This window comes from Leopardus geoffroyi, chromosome A3, assembly GCF_018350155.1.
Source record: "Leopardus geoffroyi isolate Oge1 chromosome A3, O.geoffroyi_Oge1_pat1.0, whole genome shotgun sequence".
NCBI lineage: Eukaryota > Metazoa > Chordata > Mammalia > Carnivora > Felidae > Leopardus > Leopardus geoffroyi.
The window spans coordinates 109191-134079 of NC_059336.1; the positions used below are offsets into that span (position 1 = coordinate 109191).

At 57.9% G+C, this 24889-nt stretch overlaps 1 protein-coding gene across 7 annotated transcripts in view; it reads right to left on the reverse strand.

Annotated features, from left to right (window-relative positions):
• MYT1 (myelin transcription factor 1) overlaps positions 1-24889 on the reverse strand; it is a 70458-nt gene that overhangs the window by 12957 nt on the left and 32612 nt on the right. For 5 of the 7 annotated variants that reach the window (XM_045443834.1, XM_045443836.1, XM_045443838.1 and 2 more), the window contains 12 exons: positions 19367-19429; positions 18459-18706; positions 16215-17147; positions 14361-14495; positions 13728-13818; positions 12580-12693; positions 9503-9717; positions 7938-8125; positions 7141-7410; positions 4105-4259; positions 3012-3074; positions 2832-2900 (listed from right to left, as the gene is read on the reverse strand). In XM_045443834.1, coding sequence (XP_045299790.1) covers positions 2832-2900; positions 3012-3074; positions 4105-4259; positions 7141-7410; positions 7938-8125; positions 9503-9717; positions 12580-12693; positions 13728-13818; positions 14361-14495; positions 16215-17147; positions 18459-18706; positions 19367-19429 — 2544 coding nt within the window. The remainder of the gene's footprint in view (positions 1-2831; positions 2901-3011; positions 3075-4104; positions 4260-7140; positions 7411-7937; positions 8126-9502; positions 9718-12579; positions 12694-13727; positions 13819-14360; positions 14496-16214; positions 17148-18458; positions 18707-19366; positions 19430-24889) is intronic. The other 2 variants (XM_045443835.1, XM_045443840.1) reach the window with 2 other exon arrangements.

Genomic DNA, 24889 nt, shown 5'->3' on the forward strand with positions numbered 1-24889 from the left:
GACTCAGGCTCCGTGCTACGGGTGGTGGCCAGGGCAGCATGGCCCCGCAGCAGCCCGGGGCCTCGATGCCCAGAAGTACGGGTCCATACTGTGGTGCGACCCCCAGTGGCACCTGTGAGTGAGGCTGGCAGGGGAGAGCATGCACGTGGGGGTGGACCCTGCCAGGCCCCAGCACACGTGGGCCTGGCGTCCCCGGGGGTCCCACTGAGGCACGCCGTCTGCAGACAGGTGGGGCACCTGCTCTCCTTGCTGAGGCCTGGCTCAATGGCTTTTCCCCACAGCTGTATCCAGCAGAGGGTGAGGTTCATTTGCCTGGAGAAGCAGATAACCCATGCTGGGCGCTGGCAGTGTCAGCCACTCTTGCGCCCCTGAGGACCCACAGGGTCAGTGGCAGGAACCCTCCCAAACATTTGCTTCTGGGTGCATCGTCTGGGTAAGAGGAAGAGTCCTGCGTCTCTGGGACTCACTACAGCTTGGCGACGCACACCAGGTGTGGCCTCTGAGCCCCCTCCCTGACCCACAGTGGCGGGGGGGGGGGGGGGCTGTCCCCCACCTGGTCACACACCTTACAGGGTATGTGGCTGCACCCCAACTCCCCGCACACAGAGTGGGCTGAGGGGCCCGGGGCAGCTGTGTGCCCCGCCCCCGACCACACTGGGCACACGAGAAAGACGAGTAAATGCCCCTGAGACTGGATTAAAACACGGAAAACACATCACCCGAGACTGTCGCTGCACCCGGTTACTGACAGGGAGGCCTTGCTTGCAAGGCAGTGACGTAGACGTCTGTGCCCCTCTGGGGTCAGGTCACCATCACGCACCACTGCCACAAGGCTGGTCAGGAGCAGCCTCTCCAAGATGCCCACGGGACAAGAGAAGGGAGGAGGGAGCAGAAGCACCAGCACGCCGGGAACACAGCGGAGCCCCGCCACGTCCGCCCAAAGCCCACGCTGTGGCCTGAGAGGGCAAAGAGTGGACTCCCACACGGAGACCTCCGGGGCCAGAGAAGAGCTTGGGAGGAGTCGGGTACCTCGGCCACCTTCCCAGACCTTGCTGACCCTTGCTGAGACTGATGCAGGACTTGTTTTCACGTGGGGAAGGCTTCCTGTTGCTATTTCTAAACAGGTTCAGGTTAACGTTCCCCACAGCCTCTTAGTCTCAGAAGAGTGCCAACCCTCCCAGACGGCCAGGTTTCCAGGCCCAGACCAGGCCCACGTTGTCCTTCCAGCAGCCCCGAGCACCCGCTCTGCAGGGAGAAAGGTCCACCGCGCACACATGTGTTCACACCTAGAGCTCTAAAATCATTCAGACCCTCGAACTGGAAAACCACGAAAACTAATCATAGTTAAAAAGCAAGTCGAATTGGAAAAGGAAACAGGAAAAAGGGAACGTGGGAAAGACGGTAAGAGAAGGCAGGGAGGAAAGGAGGAGGGGAGCTGGGGGAAGAGGGTCCTGAGCCTGCAGGACTGATAGACTTCTGGGGCTGGACCTGGTGAATGGATGAGTAACTATGCAAATCAGCCATGATGAGCTGAGCCTCAGAAAATGTTTACATTCAAGCTGTCAACACTTAGAAGGACAGTTCTGGCGGTGAACCCTGCTCAGAGCAGAAAGCCCCACGGGTAACAATGAGCAATGACGCGCCATGGCTGCCGGGACCAGATAGGCCTCCCCAGAGTGACAAAGAGGAGACTGGCAGGATGGGGACCTTCCAGAGATCTACAGCCTTCTGCCCTGTTTCTAAATCAGCTCAAGCCCCTTGGACGCCTTTGGCAATAACAGCTCCTCATCTTACAGTCTCTAGGGCCCTGGCTCCTGTCTGGTCCCAGAGCAGGATGAGCCTGGATTCAGGGCCCCTCAATATGGAGAGGATGAACACCCTGGAAGAGGGAGTGACCCTCGAGGAGAAGAGTAGGGCCTCCTTCCTGAGCCTTTGCTCAGCCTGAGAGCCCAGGGTCAGCACTGCAGGGCTCAGGGTCACAGCGGCTGCAATGTCGCAGCTCAACCAAATGCATGAAAATCAAAGGCAGTGACGGTCCCCAACTCCAGCCCCAAGAGGACACTGATACCTGGGAAACCTCTGGGTGCTTGCATCGCATTCGAGCGGGGCTATCAGGCAGGCCAGATGCCCGTGTGTTAGGGGCAGGGAGGAGAAGCAGAGAGGGGGGGTGCTCAGCAAAAAGAAGGGATGAGCGTGGGAGGATCCCCAGGGGCCAAGACAGAAGCAGCTGCAGGGGCAGTAGGAGAAGGAAGGGCAAAGAGTTTTCTCTTTCATCATCGGCACCCAGTTCCTTCAGTAAGAGCTGCACAGCCTAAAGCCCGCTGAGCCACAGCAAGACTTAGAAGCCAAGGCCAGCTCTGGGCTTCTCCCAGATCTCAAGGGCGGTGAGAAAAGCAGGCCCAGACAACCCCGTACAGGGTCCTCGGGAGAGGGAGAGACGGGCTGGGCCACCAGCAGCCAGAGGCGGGTCCTGCTCCCCTCAAGGCCCTCCAGCCCTCGGTCCTCAGAGCAGCTAGCAGACCCGAGGGCAGCACAGGAGCCTGCGGCAAGGGACAGGCGGAGGGCAGCACAGGAGCCTGCGGCAAGGGACAGGCGGATAGCAGCACGCAGAGCGAAGAGACACAGGCAGCGGCAGCAGCAGCAGCAGCAGCAGGAGCCCCAGGCAAGCAAGTCGGCCCCTCCATGGCCTCTCTCTCTGCCCCATCCCGCCGGGAGGGGCTCCCCTGGGGCCGGAGCCCTGGAGAAGGCCGACTTTGGCTGGAGTCTCACGGAAGGAGAGAGCAGAGCAAGGGAGCCGCCCAAGAGATGGGTGGCCAGGAGGGCAGACATACTTGAGGTCAGCAGAATGGGCAGCCATGAGGTTTCTGAGGCTCTTGTCAGCAAGAGGGCAACCAGAGAGGCTGAAAGAGAAGAGATGGGACATCGGGGTGAGCCAGAGGGGGAGCAGAGGAGGAGAGGGGAAGACCCACCACGCAGCACCCAGGCCAGGCTGGACCCGAGCAGGGACAAACCTGCGGTGAGAGGCATAGTTCCCGGTGATGTGGCCGCTGCCGTCACAGCCAGGGGTGGGGCAGCTGAACAAAGGAAACAGAGCGTCAGAACAGAGAGCAAGGCACACCTGCCAGGCCAGCCCCCCGGGGCGGAGCCTACGCAGCAGAGCAGCTAACACTTGCTCTCCACTCACCCCCTCGGTCCTCAGAGCACGGCCCTCACCGCTCAGACTGCAACTCTCTCCCACACAACTTAACTCGAGGAGGAAAAAGGAACCAAATGAAAGCTCAGCTCGAAGCTAGGGTGTCCCTGGAGCACATGCGCTCTGCACGTGCACACGTGTGCACCCGTGAACGCGTAGGCAGGGAGTTCCTTCCCTGAGGACAAGGCCAGAGAGCAGAGCCTGGGGAGAGCCAGCAGCAGGGTAGGAGGAAGCTGGTTGGGTTCCTCGCAAGGAGAACAGGAACCCCAGAAACAAACTGAGCACGGGTGAGGTTCCACCTGTGGTGCAGGTGCCAGGTCCCACGCCCCACAGTCCTCGAAGGAGAAGCAGTTCTCAGTGGGGGTGACCGGAAGGCTGTGGGGTGGCATCCGACCAGGGGATGACTCACACCTACCAGCAGCGGCCCCATTCTGTAACAATGTCTGCTTGCACCCTGCGGGGACAAACTCAAAGGGGCCGCTGGCTGGGCTGCCAGAGCTGAGGGCACCGTGCCTCAGAGCAGAGTACAAGTCAGGCCTGGGCTCCGTGAGCCAGGGCAGAGAGCTGGGGCTCGGGAGAGGGTTGGCTTCCCTCAGCCCTCCCGCTCCGTGGGCCAGAACAGGGGCCCTTCCTTGCTCTGAATCTCTTCAGAGGGCTGTGTGAGATTCCAGCGCGGTGCCGAGATGACAGGAAAGCTGTCACCCATCGCCTGGCTCAAGAGCGTTGCAGTGCAGGGTACCCAACCTCTGCCCAGCAAGATGGTCCGGCCAGGAGGGCGGTCAGAGCTAGTCCAGGGCAGGGACAGGTCCAGGACTGAGCAGACCTGGTCACTCAGGGCTCAGACTAAGACATGCTTTTTTCCGGACCAGACAGGTCCTCAAGGAGCCCTCTTGGCCCAGGCGGGGACTTACGTGAGCAGCTCCTTCTTTATGTCCTTGGAGAGAAACTTCATCTTAAAGTTGGCCAGGGTGACTTCCCCAGGGTACTTGCGCTCCTCAAAACTCTCTTCCGACACTTCCTGGTCATCTGCTTCAGAAGAAGCAAAAGAATGGGCTGCTGGCTCTGACTGCAAAAAACCAGCAGGGAGACGTTTTAACCGGCTGGCGGGGGGCCGGGTGCCCGAGACGGGGGCTGAGGGAGAGGGGCCTTCAGAACAGTGTTCACAGAGACATTTTCCGGTTTCTCCTGCCTTCTGGATGGGGGAGGAAGACTTGCCCCCAAGAACACAGGAGACAGCACCCCTGAGGGGCTAGAGTGTCCCCCCCCCCAAGAGCTCCTGAGCCGCCCCAGGAATGAGGAGCCCTGCCTACTGCCCGGAGCGGTGGGCTCTGACACCTTCCCGTGGACTCAGGCCTGTGGGTCACCTCCACCTCACTGCCACTGGGTCACCTTCTAGACACAAGAACCTATGCCAAGTGCAGCTCTTTCAGTGCTCAGTAGACAGTAGGCACTCAACAAGTGCTTGTTGAAACGCTGTCACGATGAGATGGCACAAGGAGAACAATAACACAAAAATGTGATAAAAATACTCAGTGACCTTGTGACCCCATGGCCCTATGCCTCCCCACCCAGCACGACACCCTGACCACAAAGGCAGTTCATCAGCTCGAGTTCTGTGTCTGCAGTTGTTCGGGCAGGGTACTACGGACACAGGGTGGACAAGGACAGTCCCTGTCCACGAGAGTGGGAAAGCTCAACGCCCGGCAAGCGGGTCTACATCAGAGGCAGTTAACCAGTGTGACAGTTCGTGGTCCACATCCCAGTGCTGGCACTTGTGTGTCCCAGGCGAGTTGTTCAACCTCTTGGGGCCCAGATGCTACACTTTAATTTTTTTTTTTTTTTTAAGTTTACGTATTTATTTTTAGAGAAAAAGAGAGAGAGAGAGAGAGAAAGTACAAGCGGGTGAGGGGCAGAGAGGAGAGACAGAACCCCAAGCAGGCATCAGCACAGAGCCCGACACGGGGCTCAAACCCATAAAACGCGAGGCCACGACCTGAGCCAAGACCAAGAGTCAGCTGCCCAACCGACCGAGCCACCCAGGCGCTCCTAGAGGCTACACTTTTAAACTTGAGAGAACAGCAGCCCCTCACGGGATTTCTGTGGAGTGGAGCCCAACGTAGCGAAGGCTCTGAGTCACTGACAGTGAATCTTGTCAATGTGGCGGGTGTTGCTATTACTGCCACAAATACGATTATTGGACAAGGTGCAGACCAAGTGGCTCATTCCCTCGAGCAAGTTCGACTTAAGGTGGGTCTTCGGAAAAAATGGCAACTTCCCGGAAGCCCCAGGGAGGAGGTTGTCCCAGAGCAGGGAGAGCATCCCAGGGGCCCGTGGATACTGTCCTGGCTGCTGCCCAGTGCAGTGGGCTCCTTCCCATGGCTTCAGGAGTGTGGGTCACCTCCACCTGGAGTGGGAAGTGAGACTGAGAATAGAGATGCAGCCTCACATAGGACGGACCAAGGAACCTTAGGCAGAGCTGGAAGGAGAGTCTGAGTCGGGAGCCCAGGGCCATGACAAAGGGACTAGGAAGGCCTGATACGGAAGGCCTTTCTGGGGATGACCCTCCTGTGCCCAGGAGGAGAGGAAGGGCCTGGGAGTGAGCCGAGGCTCTGGGACAGAGAGTGACTGTGGGGTGGAGTGTGGGGACCGACTTGACTGGGCGGGGACCTCAGGGCCCCTGAGACTGATGACATGGATCCTGGGGTGCTCAGAGGGTGTGTGAAGGGAGGAGGGGAGGGGCAAGGCAGCCAAGGATGTAGCCTGAGCTGGGGATCACGGACAGGTGCAGGGAGGGGTCAAGGGAGGGACTGTGGTCACCAGGAAGGGCAGGGAGCAGCTTAGACCTGGGGGCAAGACTGGAACAAGAGAAGAGCAGACTCTCCTGGTGGCCTCTGAATAGGAGGGCCCCCTCTGGCCTCACACTGGGCTCCCAACCACCACAGAGAAGACCACCCACACAGTTCAGCCCCCTCCACTCAGGGCTCAGTCTGAGAGGTACCCCTCTTCTGCGGCCTGACACCAAGTTGTAGCCACATGACTGAGCCGAGTGGCCTCAGCCTGGGACCCAGTCTACTCTGCAAAGTAGGGGTACACGTGAAGTGTGTAGAGGGAGCCTGGCTCACTGGGGAGACTGAACTGCAAGGGCGGTGGGTTCCCGGAGAGGAATCCTAGTCACCCCACCTCCTCCTCCGCAGGGACCTGCCCCCCTGCCCCTCTAGGGTTGGCGGGGAGCTGGCGGGGATGGGGAGGGAGAGCGGAGGGGACCTGCAGGCCTGCCCATACCGTGCGGAGGCCGCCTGAAGTCTGCAGCATCCTCGCGGCTGGGCTTTGCTACTCAGGATGCACGCCTCTTTGAGGAAGAGCCTTCAAACGGCCCCACTCTCGGAGGGTAGAATGATTGGAAAAGGGTGTTTCACTGTCCCCAGACTGCAGCTCCAACACAGACGCCTGGCTTCTTGCTCTTTACCAGGTGGTGCTGGTCTTGGGGCTCGGGCCACTGACCACCACGGGGGCCCCCAGGGCCAGGAGCTTTCTCCTGCCTCTGTCCAAGGAGCCAGGTGGCCAGAGTGTCCTGTGGATGGTGAGGAAGGACTGCTGCCGGAATTCAGGGTGTCCCTATCGGGACAGCGGGTTGGGGGGAGGCCACAGAACCCAGGAATTTGGGGCCACTCGCAAATGTCTCCGATGAGATATGAAACAGGCCCTTCTCCTCCCCATGCTTCCCCCGAGCCCACGACGGTGCCGATCACCGTGTCCACGGAAGTGAGAAGACCACTTCTCTCTTGGATGGGACAAGATACAGCACAGCCCGAGGGTGAAAAATTCCCCAGAACGGCGGGCCGAGTCCTAGCTTCCTAGAGGCGGCAGGCGCGGTGTGGACAGGGCTCGGGAGCTCCTGCTGGAGAAGCAGGCACGGCTTTACGTCAGCCCTCGGGTCCCACACCCACCTCCTCAGGCTCCTCCTCTCGCTGGCGGCTGGGCTTCGTATAGTCCAGAGGTCGATCCCACTCGTCCTGGCGGGAAGCCTGGCTGGACGGGGGCGAGGTCATGGAGCCGCTTGGGGCACTGGTGCTGCTGTGGCGCTGGGAAGCATCAGGGGACTTCACGCCAGGGCTGCTGCCGCCGCTGCCGCCGCTGGGGAAGGCGCTGTCCCGCTTGCGGTGTTTGCGCATGCTCAGGTCCAGGGTTCCGTTTTCATCCACCTCGATGTCCGCAGCCTGCAATTGTGAGGGTGGGTCTGTGCTTCCCACGTGTGCCTTCTGGCACTTTAAGTCGGCGTTACAGAACGCCCGGCACAGGCTTTCCCTTGGAAGGAAGCAGAGCCACGCAAGAACAGAAGAACCTCTGGGAAGCAAGAATCGTGACTTGCCCCTCCCTGCACCGCACACGGAGGAGCCTCCACTGCCTCTCAGGTCTTGCTAACACCACAAACCCAGACGCCTGAGACACGGTGAGCATGATCACACACGGGCAGGCGCTCGACATCCAGGCGCGGGGGCCACGCGAGGAAACGTGCGTGTGCAGAGCCCTTTGGTCCTCCTCAGGCACGGCACCCAGAGCTCCCAGAGGGAACCCATCTAACCCCCTCTGGTCACCAGGAGCCACGACCGGGAGGAAGACGAGTTTCTCGGGCGGACACCGGGTGTCCCTGAGCACCTTGTGTGTGTAGGCTCATGGTCCTGACCGTGAATCCCACCGGCCCACCGCTGTCTCAGACAGAGCTCCTTGTGGGGGACACACCCACCTTGCCGGGCAAGTCCTGTGGCTTCGTGCTGAGATTCTCGGGCATTTCCCAGCAGCGCGTGGAGAGGTTCAGGATGGCTGTGGCGGCCATGTGTGCAGCCTCAGCATCATGCGTGTAGTCGAAGCCTGCAGAAGAGGATGAAGTGCTGGGGCTGTGCCTGGGGGAGGAGGCCTTTGGGAAAGGTCTGGCTGCAAAAAGGGAACAACACCAGGCTGATATAGAACTCGAATGCATGGTGGCCGCACAGACACGGGTGGGGCGGGGGGGTTGGGGGGAGGGCGTCTTCGGGATGGCTGGGGGAGCACAGGGCACAGCTACGCGGAGGGGCTTGGGGCAGGGTCTTTGTCCCAGTCACACGTGCCCACAACACACTCCTACTCGTCCTCCCATAGGGTACTGAGGACGCTGTTTCTGGCTCATCTAAAATTTGGGCAGGAAGAACAAAACCTTCCAAAGACATTCCAGCATCCCTCTTATTTCAAACAAATACAAGTCGTCTATTGGCGAATGCTTCCTGAGACCGGAAAGAATTCTATAAGAGGAGGAGTGTATGGGACTATCGCTCAAGTAGAAAAATTTTTGTCACAACATCTCAAAAGGCTGATTTTGGTGTCCCCATGATACCACTTCAATAAAGTAACATTACTGTTCAAATAAACGTGACAAATGAGGACATAAAATGTTATCTCTTCCAGAAATTGTACGGTAGTCATAAAGTGACTCTCAAGCATGACATTTCTGATATCACAATATCACCGGTAAGTTTCCAGATATACGGAAAGCTCCTCGTGAGTGTTTGTTGGTGCCTGTACGTGGTGGCAGGAAACCCCTGGCCCTAACAAGGGAAAGAGGTGTCCACACTGTAGCTGGCAGCTGCATCAGTTAGGATTTTCATATTAACATGACAAAAACTCCTCACTGCTGCATTTCAGGGCCAAATACCCACTCCGAGATGCCAGTTCCAATCTCATGGGCACACTTCCATTTCATATGTGTTTCCAGGGCTAAGGGGCTTGCAACCCACAGATTAGTACACTGAGTCACCAAAACAGTAAGGCAGGATTTTTCTCAAAAGTTTGTAGGAATGCATTTTGTTAGTTACAAGTATCCAGAACACTTGTGGCTAACACAACACACCGTATCCAGCAAGATGGTCCACATGCAGGAAAGCGAATAGCTCCTGTCAGGCACCCAGGCTCAGCCCAGTCTGGCTGAGTTGTCTGAGCCCCTGCAGAGTGGACTGTATCAGGGAAGTTATTCTCAAGCCTTTGGACATGCACACCATAAAGGACTTGGGTTGTTTTGTTTTTTATTTTTTGTTTTTTATTTGGGGGGGGGGTTGTTTGTTTTTTTCACAAATAGTGAAGAGATACATCAAGCTTGATGGGGAACGTGGTGGCAGAAACATGGGGGAAATATAGACCCTGGGAAAGCCACCTCAGTGGACACTGGGACAGCCAGGGCCCCCTAGGGGAGAGATTCCCTACATGCTCCTGGCGAAGGGGGTCCCTCCTCCCCCATCTCTCAAACCCTGCGTCTCCCAGGAGCAGATCTCCCCTACTTACATTTAAAGGCTTTAGGTGAGGTTTCGCTGGTCTGAATCTTTGGGGCAAGCATGCGTTTGCCAAAAACCTGAGCGTCAAAACTTGCGTAGTCAAAGGTGACCTTGGAGAACTTCTCCAGCTCCTTGGCCAGGTTGGCCCTGGGTGTAGCAGGGGCCACACTGGGCCGGTAGCTTCCATACGGAGGGACTTCAAGCTGCTTCACGAAGCACATGGGCCTGAGGTGCGGATAGAGGTGCAGAACCATGAGGACAGGGCTCAGGGACCCCATGCCCCATCCCACAGCCTGGGCAGGAACCCTTCAGAACCCTTTGTGCACAGAGACCCTCCGCCACGTCCCTCTACTAAACGGTGCCTGGGGCCTGATCTATATGAAGAACTGGAAGCTTGGAGAAAAAATGCCACGTGCCCTTGCAGACGGCATTAGCCAGAGAGGGAGGGCCCCAGACTTTGCTCCAGAACTTAGGAGAGCAGGTTTCAAACTGCTCTGCTACAAGAGGTATGAGTCCTTAGCAGGCAACCCTGCAGGGGCATCCCTAGGACGGCGGCTAGCCACACCTAGACAGAATTCTCCTGGTGGGATAACAGAGCTCCCCAGTGAGGAGGGAGTCAGGGCATCTAGAGGGGACAGGGGTGTGTTTCTGAGAATCAGGCTCAGGGAGGGCCCAGCTCAGCTTTAGCCCTCACTACCCTTGGCTCGAAGGCAGTTGAGAAGAGCTCTGGTGGGGCTGAAAGAGTTAAGGACAGGAACGAAAAGGCCACTGCAGGCATTCAGTTCATCATCTCTGAAGCCCTTGGAAGAGCTCAGAGTTTTGAATGCACAAGAGCCAGCATGAAGACACCAGCCCAGACAGCACAGGATCCAGGGCAGGAAGAGCAGCCAGGTGGAGAATGGCAACCGCACGAGGTGCGGACAGGCTTCTGCGCTACCAGCTCAGAGAGAAGGAAAAGAGGAAAGGAGGCCTGGGAGACCCGTCTGCACGCCCACTCTCCCTTTGCTCCTGAGTCTGAACCAAGAAATGACTTCAGTCTGAAAAGAGTGGATCGCAAGAATTAAGAAGGGGTCGATGGTGAGGTCTTCAAGGGGCTGAGTACTACAAGAACTTGCATGTGGCCCCAAAACAGGAGCCCGGTGACAGAAAGACCTGCAACCATGAAGAGACCAGCTCTGAGTCTGGACCTGGGAAAAGCAGATACCCCCAAGCATGGGCACGCTCTCCTTCCCCAAGGAGGGTGGAAGGGCCTGGTAGCATCCGAAGAAGTTACTGGAGTGTGCTCAGGCACCTCCCAGGAGAAAAGAGAATCCTAAATTTAACATTGGTACCATGGCTTCCTGGGCCAGGGCTCCATCCCACAGCAAAGACTCAGTGTCTGTGACACTAGCAGAGATTTGCAAAGGCTCTCCCCACACCCCAGGGCGTGACACCCAGAAACATGGCCACGCAGAATGAACAGAACCTGAACAGAAGGCTTCTGCATCCTGGTCACCGTCACGACCATTGGAGAGGTTCCTCACCACGGCCCGGGGAAGCAAAACATCACTATCTTGTTCAAGCCTCATGAAATCCTTTCGAAGCCCACAAGAAAACATTGTTGCCCACTTTTACAGGCAAACAAATGGAGGTCAGACTTCCTGGGGGCACAGCCACCATGACTGGAGCCTCCTTGCCCCCCACCCTGGGCTCACTGGGCCTCACCTGCCTGCTGGTTTGGCATGTTACCAGTGACTTAGATTGAGGCAGGGAAAGAATCGAGATAGTAAATGGCAGGAAGCTGGAAAGAGCAGTTACAGGACGAAGGTAAGAAGCCGCTTCCAACCATCCTAAGAGCCAACAGGTGGACGGAAGCCAACTGGATGTGCAGGGCCAAAGACACGCATAGACGGAAGCACAGGAAGCTGAGGCCCCGACCCCGGCCCTGGCCCCGCCCAGAGACTCCACACATGGGACCCACAGAGCAGGTCAAGGCGGGCAGCCAAGTTCCTCTGGTTGAGATTTGCCAGGCACACACCAGGGTTGGACGGGCCCTGAAAGGAGGCGGGCCCCTCTCCAGACCAGGGTTCATGCTATTGCCCACGTCTGTGACTTCCAGGTGTTAGGCCTTTTCAGGGTACAGCGGCCCTCATCTCCCACATTCTCCTTTGGGAGGCAGACATGGAACTGTGGTCTGGAAAACTGAGGAAGGGGAAGAATGTATGAATCCTAGTCCCTCAGAGAAACAGGAAGCAGCGTGTCCGCCGAGGGAGGACAGTGAGGGGTGGGGTAAGGGAATCACCCAACGGGTAGAGAACTACGTTGAAGAACAAGACCCTGAAGCCAAGCTGGCCAGGGGCCAGTGCCAACTCCCCCAGGCAGTAAGTGTTACCTTGGGCAAGTTCCCGAGACTCTGGCCTTACCTGTGGTACCCACTTCACAGGGTCACGTGGATGGCAGGAATGCTAAGCAAATGCATTCGGAGTGCTCTTTCAGGAGCCCCCTTATGGCTGACACATGTCTACATGCACGCACACGTGTGCACACGTGAACACATGCATACGCGCACACACACAGGCCCACTGCTGCCTCAGAACCTCTGGGGCCAATGCTCTGAAGGGTAGCACGTGCACCCACTTCTCTCCCTTGGTTTATGGTCTTTCCTTGGAGTGAGACAGCCAGAAGGAGCAGTTCCGGTGCTTCTGGACAGCAGTGGCCCTCGGCTGGTGTGGTCTGCCCTCTGGAGACAGGACCAGCGTCTCCACAGACAAATCCCTGAGTAATCTCAAGCGGTGAGATCAGACGCCTTTGGGGAGAGCAAGGCAGGGGCAGCCTCGTGGGTGTTTGTGCCACAGCCGAAGCACCGGTGAGGGGGGCAGATGTCAGACGCTGTCCTGTGTGTGCCCAGAAACTGTCCTCTGGGAGGGTCCGAGGGCAGCTGAGCGCATCAGCACACACATGCACGTGCACATGTACACGCATGCAAGCATAAACGCCCACACACGCACACATACACACACATGTACATGCAGCCCCAGAGACACTGGGAAGCCCCCTCTAACCATTTCGGGAGGCAGCCCCTTCAGTTGTGTGGCTCAATTCACTCACCTGAGGATCCGATCTGAATTGGAGCTATTCTTGGAAGGATCTCCCCCTTGCGGCTGTTGCTTCTCATGAGATTTGGCTAATTTTTCAGCAGCAGCAATGGGGCATCCGGACAAACTAGAGAAAAGGCAAGGAGGGCAGCTGAGCATTCTCCTTCAGATCCTGCCTGTCCAAGCCCAGAAGCCCACAGACACCAGCAGGAGCCCAGAGAAGGCTCCCGTCTCTCCAGCCCTGTCCTCAAGCCCTCAAGGTAGCAGCTGCACAGTCACTTTCTGCTTTGGGAAATTCTAAGCAGTGATGCACACAGACAAAGTACATCCTAAAAGCCTTCAGGGCTCTGGGCAAAGGCACCTCCTCTAGGCGGGTCTGGGCAATGGGCCTGCCTCTCACCTCCCTGCTCTCCCCCGACATGCCAACACGTCTCTGGCTCAACTCAGGGAAGCCCAGGGCCCCATGGGCCACACAACCTGGGTGCTAACCCTAGAGGTTACAGACTGTACCAGGGCCACAGCAAGAGGCCCCAGCCCTTCCTAGGGAAGCACCCAACCTGGGACCTCAGGGAAGCAACTTCATCTGTCAGGACAGAGCTGACCATGGCTGCTGGAGAGGTGACTAGTCACAAAAGGGCTCAGGAATTTAGCCTCTTCTCAATGAAGTGACCTCAAAAGCTCTGGCCTCCTTTGTGAGAGCACATCCCATCACAGCCCTGCTGCCCAAGGTGCTCCAGGCAAGGGTAGGGGGTGTGGTCACCTCTCACTGTGGAAGACAGCAGATGGCTAAACCCTGAGTGTATCATGGGAGTCTCGCTTCTACCTGAGTCTCAGAAGCCACAGTGTAGCCCAGAGCTCGGTCCTGGCCAGCCAAGACCCACCACGAGCAAAAGCTAGAGTGCAGAAGCTTCCCAAACGTCTCACAGCCTCCACCTGGCTTTCCCGACAGGCAGTAGGCCTCTCTGAAGAGCACATACCCATCCCTGCAGCCGCCCTCCGGCCTCTCAGGACCCCACCACAGCGACCATGCCTCTGGGTGCCACGCTGACTCCCCACCAAGAGGCCTGCTCCAACCTTGCACCCGTCCCAGGCCAGGGCTCAGCCCACGGCCCCGCCCACCCCACCACACAGCCCTCGCCACTCCCAGCGCAGCCCGAGTACCTTCTGTGCGTGTTGCGGTTACTGTTCACGTGGCCTTGACCTGTACAACCAGGAGTGGGGCACTTGAGCACATTCTCGTGCATAGCCAAGACTGGAAGAGAACCAGGGAGAGGGAGATGGTGAGCCCCACCAAGGAACATCTGAGGTCTCCGACTCTGCAGGGCGGCAACTTAGAGCAGCAACCCAGAGTGGCTCCCAAGCCTCAGCCCAGTCGAGGCACACTCCCTCCCGCTGTGGCCCCTGCTTCCCTCGCCTTCAAACCCCCTGGTTGTTCTGTGAGTCACCCTTTGAAATGAATGTTCACAATTACTGCCTCTAGCTTAGGAGGGAAAAAGCTTAGGCTTTCTCCTCGTGGCCCTCAGAGCACAGATGGCTGGCTCTTCCCTGGCTTGCTGGCTCCTCCTCCCTCCCGAGTACCTGCGTTTGTGGCAGGCCCTCCTGGGGGCCCTGACCCTGGCTGCCGTCTCAAGGTAGGTAAATGGGCACACTCCATATCCCCGGCCATGTAGGACTCAAGTTTGGGCACCTGGACAGTGCCAATCCAAAGGGGACAGGGCCCTGGGATGGGGGTGGGGGTGGGGGGCTACATCATCCAAACACCAGAGATGGCTTGAGCTGTGCATAGCTACTCACTCTCCGGGGGAATCCTGTCCTTGTGGGGGCAACCAGATAGGCTGCGGTGGTGAGGGTACAACCCTGTCACATGGCCAGTGCCATCACAGCCTGGTGTTGGACACTTGATCTCGCGCTTCTCAGCTCTGGAGGGATCTAAACACACAAGAGGCATCGGTTAGAGGGTAGCCAGAAAGCCAAGTGGGGAGGAGGACAGAACAGCCATGACTCTTCATTCTGGCTGTCCAGAGAGGAGAGTGGCCAGACTGCCCGAGAGCCTGAGAGGGACCAGGGGATGGCCAGCTAGTTCTGAAGAAACTGGTCCACATCAACTGTCCTCATGGAAAAGCCCAGAAGCTGCCCAAACTGTAAGTTTGTAAACTGCCCAAACGTGTAGTAAGTTGTGCAGCATTTTAAAGAGGACAACCCAGGTAGCAGCTGGTGCCCTTTCCCTGCTCCTACTGACTTGTGTGAGTCCTGCTCAGGGTGGGGCCGTGCCTCCAAGAGCCCCCATGCCTTGAGGTCCAGCCTCTGCACAGAGAGGTGAAAGATGTGACGAGGTCCCTGCCAGGATATGTCCTTTGGATTTGACAAAGCGACGAGGACAAAGAAGTTAACTTGCCCAAAGCCACAGGACTAATATAAATGCCTGGGCAGAAACTTAAACTCAAAGCTCAGGTGCTGACCTCACCTAGGCTCTGCAAGCCCAGAGAGGTCACTGTTGAGTGTGGGGGCCAGAAGGGAACACCTGCCAGGACACAGATGATCCCCAGAGCACAGCCAGTGTCCCAGAGAAGTTCCTAGATGGAGCGGTTCCCCTGGGGAGAACACAGAACTCACACAACCACACTCAGAATGCCCACCCCGGCTGAGGCAGAAACCCGAGCGGGTTCTAAAGTGCCGGACCCCTGGCTCTTCCTCTTCTCATTCAAACAGGCAGGAAGCAGGACCTTCACCAACCTAGCGGGCAGGGTCATCACAAATGATCCCCGGAGCCTGCCTCCTGAGCTGCTACCGCTGCCACACGGGCTCTAGCCGGGCTCGCGCTGTGGCGGTGCCTCGACGTCAGTCGCATCTCGCCCACTGCCAGGTGCTTCCAGCGCCGCTGTTTGCCTCACCCTGAGGCTCTGTCCCCTGGGCCCGCGCCCTCAACTCTACCCCTGAAGGCAAGGCACCCTGTGTCTGGGTCCCCCCAATGTCCCACAGGCCTGCGTCACCCAGACACCTGCACCCGGGCTGTCACTCTGCCTGTGTCCCCCGGCCATGCCACTCCCCAATAGTGTCCCACCAATATCCGCCCTGATCTGTGGTCCCCAAGCCCACCACCCTCAGGCTGATACCCTACACAGGCCTCAACACCCTGTCCCTAAATGTGTATCACATTTACCTAGGTCTCCTTGTGTCTGTGTTCCCTCAAGACTTGTGCTGGCCTGAATCTGGGCTCCCAAGCAGCTGTCCCCCACACCTGTGCCACTCTGAAGGATGTCCCCTTGAGAGCTGTGTCCCTCAGTATCTGCCCCAGGCCTGTCTCACGTGAGGATTCCCAGAAAATCTGGGCCCTGTGTCCCCACCTGTCTTCCCGCTGGGGCTCCCCAGGGCTCACTCGAGTCTCTTCATGACCCAGGTGTGTCCCCCCCAGGGTCTGCCTGTGCCTCTCCATGACCCAGCTGGGCCCCCCGGGCTGTGCCTGAGGTGCTGGGGCCAGCTCACTGTCCCTCCCACGCTCCTCCTCCCACCTGGAGCCCTGTGTCTGTCTCTGGATCGCCCTCTGTGAGAAGTGTGAGCACGCCTCTCAGCCCGCATCCAGGCCTGCTGGGGACCACCCTGGACGGAGGCGTTAAGGGCGGGTGTGCAGGCCCGGGCCTCCAGCCCTACCTTTGCTGCAGTAGTTCTTCCGTGCGGCATCCAGAGGCCTCACCACCTTGCCCGGTTCACCAGGGCCCGGCTGGCCCTGCTCGGTGGGTGGGCAGCCTGGCTCGCAGACGGCTTGCACCTGCTCGGCCTTCAGGGCAATGGCCTGCTCCAGGAGGCCCAGGTTCCCACGTGTCATCATGTCATACATCTCTGACTCATCAGTGACTGCAGACTTCTGGGAGCGCGAGTCTTCGTCCTTGCCATCATCAGAGCGCACCTCCACGATGACAGAGTACTCGGGCTTGGGGCTGGGAGATGCTGGTTGCCGGGGTTCCGGGGCCTTCTGGGTGGGGGCACGGGGGGCATCCTCCTGACAGATCACATCGGGAGCGGCTACTTCCTCCTCCTCTTCCTCCTCCTCTTCCTCCTCCTCCTCCTCTTCCTCCTCCTCCTCCTCTTCCTCCTCCTCCTCTTCTTCCTCTTCCTCCTCTTCCTCCTCCTCCTCTTCCTCCTCCTCCTCCTCTTCCTCCTCCTCTTCCTCCTCCTCCTCCTCCTCTTCCTCCTCCTCCTCCTCCTCATTACCCAGGTTGACTTTCATCTTGCTTGACTCCTCGCTGACCATGCCCTCCCCAGACTGGGGACCCAGCTCCTGGGAGCGTTCCCTGGTGACCTCCATGACTTCCTCTGTATCCTCTGGCCGGATGAACACGTCCTTCTCCCCCTCATCACTGGTGGCCCCTTCTTCGGCCTCCTCCTGCACCAGGTGCACAACACCAGGGCCCGGCTTGGCCACCTGACCCAAATCCTCCCCAACGAGCGTCTCTACGGCAATCTGGCCCAAATTTAGGAGAGAAGTGGCGATGATCTCCTGATAACTGCTGTAGCTGCCCTTGGTGGGGCCCGTGGGGCTGCTGATGGGGTTGGATCCGAAGTGGGGCTTGACAGGGCTCCTTCCTGCACAAAATCGGAAACAAGTGTAAAGAGCACAAGAGGCAGGCTGTCCCAGCACAGCCTGGGGCTGTGGTCATTTCTGCCAGCCCCTCTGCCTGGACCTGGAGACACGGTGAACTTATTTTCAGTCCTAGATGGAGTAGTCACTGCTGTCTTTGAAGCTGAGGAATACTCCGATATGTTTTACTAATGGTCCTCCCCTCGATGTTTACTTTCTCGAATCAAGCAAACCTGCATCTCATAAGATGGAGCCTAAAGCACCATCGGGTTTTTTTAATTGCTCCATAATTAACAAGCACTAAATGAATTTATGTTTTCAAAAGGGTCAAAGTTGAGCCTCTTAACTTCCATGGCTATGATGTAGCAGGTGTTCGCCACACACAGGCCCTGGAGGACAGTCGGCAGGAGTGTCCAGGCCAGTCGGCAGGCCGTCTGACCATTCCCAGAGGAGCCCAGCCAGGGCCGGTGCCCAGACCCCAAACCCACTCCTCGGTAAGAAAGCAGGCAAGCTAGTCCTTTCTACCTAGAGCCCTTGGGGCCACACACCGCTTGAGACACGACCGAAGACTCGGGAGGCAGGTGGGTGTAAGGACTCTCCCTGAATTGGCTCCAAAACAAAATAAAGCTCCCTCTCAGACCCTGCAGGTTCAGAAGACACAGGCAGCTTTGGGGCGGGGGGGGGGGCTGGGGGATTTGGACCTCAGGTCTCAGCCCTACCCCCAGGGCTCTGTAGTCTGCCAGCGTCCTCGGGGGACAGGGACACCTTTACACCGGCCTTTGCCAAAGTCTGGGTGCCCCAACGAGGCTGGTGCTGCTGAGCCCCACGGGGAAGAAAGTGAAACAAGGAATCCCTTCATTTCCCCCTGCCACTCCAGGCTTCCCTGGGCGCCCCCACAGAGTCTCATCTGATGCCAAGCAGACCCCTCACTCCCACCCCCAGGCTATTCTTTCCCAGCGCCAAGTGGAGTGGGGTCTATCCCCCTCTGCTGTACATGAGACCCTCCCCCAAGCACAGACGCACAGCCCATGTCCATCTGTCCGTCCATCTCTCGTATGCACATAGGCACACATCCACAATCATGCACACAGTGTTCGCACAGAGATGCGCCCACAGACCCCCCAAGCACCCTGTACCAGCCCCTCTCCAGGAAGCCCCAACAAATGTCAGGACAAGACCTCGCTTGTTCTCAGGAATGGCTTCCTCGGCAGCCCTTTCACTGACTCAGAGTGGGCCCCCTCCCCACTCACAGGCTGTGATTCTCCAGGGCCACACTAAGCGCCCTTTATTTCTGGGGAGAAAGAGCCACAAAGCACCTTCAGCTGGTTCAGGACGATGAATCTCCTCCTGTCCTGACATTTCAGCCTCGTCCTCCTCCAGAGTTCCTTCCGATTCATCCGAAACAGAGGCGTCCTTCACCTCGGCATCCTCACTGCCGTCGGTGTCCACACTGTAGCCCTCGTCCAGAGCCAGCTTCAGGGGGTGGGACTTCCGCTTGGACACCAGGTGCTCTGGCTGGGCACCCTCCAGCTTCCTCTTCTTGGCCAGAGGGCAGCTCTGCAAACTGGGAGGAAGGAGACCAGGCCAGGGGCCACCTTGTCAACACCCCCTGGGGGGTCCTCCCTCCGGCTCCTCCCCTCACCCTCCGCAGCCCCCTTCCCTGTTGTGAAAGTTTGTCTTTCCGACTCATCACCAACCCAAGCCAGAAGCCCCACATTCAAGACTGGCAGGCTGATGTGTTTAAAATTTTACATTAACTGTCCGCATTAAAAGCTTAGATTATTTCCTGCTTCTCTCATGAGACCTAACCTCAGCAGTCCCATCCCAACGGCACCCCCTGTTGGGAGGGGGAGGGGACTGGCCCCAGGCAGCTCTGCCTTCCTCCCACCAAGCAGGTCAGCAGGGTCCCCGGGGCCCTTCCTTCTCCACCTCCAGACCCTGCACACCCTCACCCACTGAAGTCAGGCTGACACCCCAGGATGACAACAGTGACAACCAGGTCATTTGGGTCACCAGTGTGTACGAGGTCTGCTCTGAGCTCTCCCCCATGGACTCATCCAGCCTTACAGCCCCCAACAGGGAGACTGCGGCATGACATGCCATGACCACACCGGCCTCAGCAGCCGCAGGTGGAAATGGAAGGTTCTAGATCTACAAAGGGCCAGGAGTGGGGTTCCAGCTCCCCAGCAGCCCAACATCTCTCCCAGGAACCCCCTTACCTTACCTGCGGTGCCTGGAGTACTTGCCCCGGATGTGTCCTGAGCCGGTGCACCCTGGGGTGGGGCAGCTGGGGGGAGACAAGCAGGACTGGTCACTCAGTGGAAGGACCCGCCCACCCCAGGCCCTCACCCTGAGGAGCAGAAGATTGTCTCCAAACAGTGCGTCTCAGAATGGCTGCTTGCAGTTTGCTAAAAATTAATGAAATAACTCACCCCATTTAAATAAACGAATGGTTCATTACAATTTTATGAGTGTGTTTAATTAAAGATCTGTATGTACGAGACCAAGACTTCCAACATCGGCACCTCCTAGATGGCTTCTTTTTTCTGTGGACAAGTCTTTCCCACTGCAGGCGAACTGCAGGCTTCCAAGCAGCTGGGACACAGGACCCTCTGTGGAGCCCCCAGAACCAGCACCTGAGGCTGGCCCAAGGGCAGAGCAGAAACACTGGGCTTCTCCGTGGCCATCGCTGGTGCTGTGAGGCCTGCAGCCCCTGCCAGGCATGCCCTTGGCCTGGCAAAGTAAGCAAGTACCTCCAGGCAGGAACGGCTCTATGTAAATATCCAGGCCCGGCCCAAGCGACAGGCCCCCAGCTGCGACCCTCCTCCAGAACCTGCAGCCTGGTGCAGGAAGGTGAGTCCAGGAAGGCTGATGACCCAGAGACTGCCATCAGATGTGGGTGGGGGTGCTGCTGGGCCTCGTGCTTCCCCCCCCCCCCCGGGGGCCAGGAAATGCGGTTAAAGGTGCGGCCCCCAGGAGTTCCCCACTCTCCACTGTCATCTGTCTCCCCACTGAACCAAACCACAGAAAGCTCTGGAAACTTCTGATCGTGGGCACAGGGTACGCCACCCAACCCACTTCTAGAGTCAGCTCCATGCGAGGCCACGGTCCTGTGGGCTGCTGAGCACATCCACAAGCCACAGACTGCAAGAAGCTGCCATCACCTCATTGTCCGGAATGGCAAATTGATGCCCAGAGAAACAGAGACAGCATGGGAGATCACCCAGAGGAGGGGCACCTGAGCTCCTCCTGGGAGGGGCCGTCCCCAGGTGCCCAAGACAGGAAGACCTCGCTTTTAGGTTTTAGATCTAGGGTTGGCATCACGGGGTCAGAGCTCCCCACCGCAGATCAGGCTTTCCCAGATCCTGCGAGGGAAGGACGGGGTGGGCCCCAGAAGGGGCATGGCCCTCGACTTCTGTCTAGGCACACCTGATAGTTTCTAGTTTGATTGATCACGGACCTGACTGCAGAGCACTGTGGGCCCAAGTAGCCACGCAGGCCACACTTATCAACCGGTCGGGGAGAAACAGAACAGTCTGTGGAGACAGAGCCCCACCCACCCTGAGCTCACAACAGCCCTCGGGGTAGCAAGGGGAAGCAACAGTGTCCCTGAGGCCCTCCCTGCAGCCCATGGCCACCATGGCTGATCTCAGTGCTGGTTTTCATGCGTTTAAAAGTTAGAAAGGAAAGGAGAAAGGGAAGAAGGGGAAAGGAGGAAAGGGAGGAAGTGGGGAGAGAATGGGAGACAGGGAGGGAAGACGTGCCACATTTCGTTGTGGGTTTCCTTTCCAGACAGACAGGACTTAGCGCTGCCCCCAGCCTGTCTATTCTAAAATCTATGCCCCACGCTTGCTTTCACTCTCTCAAGAGCTAGCTTTGAGACTTTTCACAAAAGGTCCTTGTTATTGGGGATTTGAAGCTGAGGTCCCAATTAGCCGATTAATCACTGAGTTAATCAGGCAATTATGTGACAGCTGCCGTGGAGGCCTGCAGGCCACTGGCACTGCCCCCAAACACGTCACCAGCTCCAAGCCACACCTCCACCCGCCAGTTCAGAAGAGTCCTGGCCTCCAGCCTAAATGGAGCAGGATAGGCTGGGAACCCACGTGTGTGGAGCAGGTGAGGGCCACTCTGGGAGGAGAGGCTGGAACCCCCACGCTCCTGCCCCCCACGCAGCAGCCAAGGGAACGTCCAACAAGGGCAACGTGAGACCTGACCAAAGCCCAGGGGCTGCGATGCCAGCAGCCTGTGCCTCCCAGTTCACACAGCTTCCCCTGCAAGCTTCCCCAGCGTGGCGTCGCTGAGGCCCAGAGGGTGCTCAGGGCCAGAGTGTGGAAGCAGCACCAGCTCCAGGCATCTGGAGCCTCTTCCCAGCATGTGGGATGAGGAAGACCCAGCCAAACCCTGTCCCTGAACCCCCCAGGCTCCCTGAGTGTGGCAGAGACGGAGAGATGGTCAGGAAGGCTCACGGACTGCCTCCTCACAGTCAGCACTGAGCAGGGTCCGGGCCACCGCTCTGAGGTGTCTGAACATAGACAACAGGTGTCAAGGGAAGTTGAGGCCGAGGCCGAGGCCAGGAGGAGCCAGATCCCAGCTGGAGCCCCACACTCAGCTCCCGTTCCTCCAAGGGACTGGCCTCCCTCCAGCCCCCTGGAGACAGGTGGAGAACTCCGCCCCCACTCCCATCTGTCCCATAGGCAGGAGCTGACCACTGGCTCACAGGAGGCCCTCAGCTGAGGTCAGGCGGGCTGGGCAGGAACCAGGGTGCAGTGGTGACAGATGGGCAACTCTCCTGGAACCTGGAGGCGGCTCCAGAAGGGGCCCAACCGCTTCCGTCTGCAGAGGAGTTGGGTGCCCCAACTTCACACTAGCCGTCGCCTCTAGCAGAGTCACTCTGAGGTTGTGTGACGGCAGAGGGGCCCAGACCAAGACACAGATGAAGTGTCTATTGGTTCTTCACTAACGCGAAGGGGAAAAACACCAGATCCATTTGCTCTCTCTCGGGCGCTCGGTATTAACTTCAGGGCACGGAGCCGCAAAGTGGGCTCCAGAGGCAGGAGAAGGCGATGAGAGCCTCCCCCACTCCTGGCCAACCTTCTGCTCTGCTCTCATCACAACAGCCGCCGTGCCACTGCCCCGACAACAAGCAGCTTCCTGGGAGCTCTGCGTGAGCTGGGGAAGAGACAGACCGGAGCCGGGGATGGCAGCAAGTTCTGGGAGGCATCATTCCCTCATCCGCGTGGCGAGGCCCCCGAGTGGAGCTTCATCCTAACGCAGCCCCCCTTCCAGTGATGCTGCATGACTTCATCTAACATCACAACGTTTCTCTTCCAGGTCCCAGCGAGTTCTCTCCCTGTGCTGGCGTCTTTCGTGTACACCTCACCAGGACGGGGGTCTCTTCTGCTTGTGCAGCACAGCCGCTGCCGTGCCAGAGGGGGAAGAAGTCCTGGCTTGCAGCGTTTGCCCATTCTTGTGGCGCGAAGGTGCCTAGGGCGGCTGACGTGCAAATAAAGGGGTGGGAGCAGCGAGGGCGCCACAGATCACAACCCCACGTGTAGCTCACAGCCAGTGCACGGTTGTGAACACAGGAGTGACTGGCACCTTCCCGGCAGGACATGGGCAGTTTTTTGGCATAGACCCCTCCATTTCACTCCAAGCAGCCGTTCCCCAAAACCGGAAGAATTGCCGAAGACCTTGCTGCTAGCAGACATCAATGTGTTTGTCCCTAGTTTCCCCACTAAAAAATATAAGGGTCTCACTATCACCAAGTAAATAGGTTGAGACCACATAAAAAATGAAGGTGCTCACGCAACCCTCTCCCATGCACTGGCTGGGTCCTCTCTGAGAATATTTCAAAACAAATCTATTTTCAGAGTCATTTTTGGTTCTGCTATTGCAGAATGATGAGAGAATACCTAGCCCTTTGGATCTGCCTTTCCAACTGCCGCCATAACTTCATCTCTTGCCAGAATTAACTGCTATTACCAAACCCCAGAGCTTCCTCAGGTGCCATGCCCAGCCTCCTCCCCTTCGCCGTCCTGAAGATGTCCCCACTGAATGCCACACGGCCCAGGGGAAGTGGTACCTCCTCCTGGAAACCAGCTCTCACCCTGTGCCCCTGCCCCTTTGAGCATCCATCCACTGGTCCGCCCATCAGAGAGGGCACCTCCCCTCCAGCGAGCTAACCCTGTGCTCAGGGAAAGCGTGTTCTGTGCAGCTTCCATCAGCCTGGTCTGGCTGCCTTTCCACCCTCACCCTCCCACCCTGTGACCGAGGCTAGGGCTTTGAGCAGTGGAGTGTGTGATTCGGCTCTTGTGGTTGGACAAACTTTAGCCCTCTGAGCCTCGGTTTCCCCACTTCACAAACAGGACAATAATAGCCCTGGGAACCGTGTCCTAAGAGCAACACTATGCTGTGCAGCTATAGCAGAGATCGCCACACACCTGGGCTCTGAGTATGTGGCCTCCCTTTGTGCCCCTTCCTTTCTGTTACCAACTTACAGCCTCAACAGTTAGAGGGATGCTGGGACACTCTGGGGTCCTCTCCTTTCCCTGGCTGGCAAAAGCCACTCATCAACAGGTCTGGTGAAGAATAAGACAGTCCTGGGGTGCCTGGGTGGCTCAGTAAGTTGAGCGTCTGACTTTGGCTCAGGTCACGATCTCACAGTCCATGAGTTTGAGCCCCGCGTCGGGCCCTGTGCTGACAGCTCAGAGCCTGGAGCCTGCTTCGGATTCTGTGTCTCCCTCTCTCTCTGCCCCTCCGCCTCTCACGCTCTGTCTGTCTCTCTCTCGAAAATAAATAAACATTAAGAAGAAGGAGGAGGAGGAGGAAGAGGAGGAGAAGACGGGGCACCTAGCTGGCTCAGTCGGTTAAGTGTCTGACTTCGGCTCAGATCACGATCTCACAGTTGGTGAGTTCATTCGAGCCCCCCAGTCGGGATCTGTGCTGACAGCTCAGAGCCTGGAGCTTGCTTCGGATTCTGTGTCTCCCTCTGTCTCCTCCCCTCCCCTGCTCATGCTCTGTCTCTCTCTGTCTCTCAAAAATAAATAAGCGTTGAAGCAAAATTTTTTAATAAAAATAAATTTAGAAGAAGAAATAGAAGAAGAAGACGACGACGATGACAGTCCTGGCCCCAGGCTTGTTCAGTGTAGTGAGAATCTTTCCCCCTAAGAACTGAGAAGCGCTGATGCCCTGGATTGATGCAGTTACATAGGAAAACTGTTCCAGGCCGGTGGCAGAGAGAGCAGGGAAGGAACATCACTGACCCTCAGAAACTAGACTGTTCTGTTTGTCCCCAGCTGGGAGTCTGGAAGATCACAGAAACCCCCCCTGGGGTGTGGTTGTCACCCGTGGCCCTTGAGCATGACAGAGCACCAAGCCCATACAGTCCTTGCCCACTGTCTCAGGGTGCGGGGGGCACTGGGGGCTCTGTGGTGTGCCCGGCACCAGAGCTGCTATTGGAAAGAGGGTGGGCTTGGAGCCCTTCCTTCCTCCAAGGATGAGCCTCTGGCAGGTGACCTCAGCCGCAGTCCAAGTCTGGCTTCGTCTCACAGGAAATTTGTGAAAATTAAATGGGGCCCCTGGTGCCCACCTGACACACTGGGACCCTCAACAACATCCCTTCCCTTTCTTCTCTCGTGTTTGAGCCAGAACACACTGGCACTACCCCTCCTCAGAAAAGGTGGGGAGAACTAGGGGCTGATTTTCTTGGTTGGTGGCAGGACGTCATCAGCGCCGTCTGAGCAAA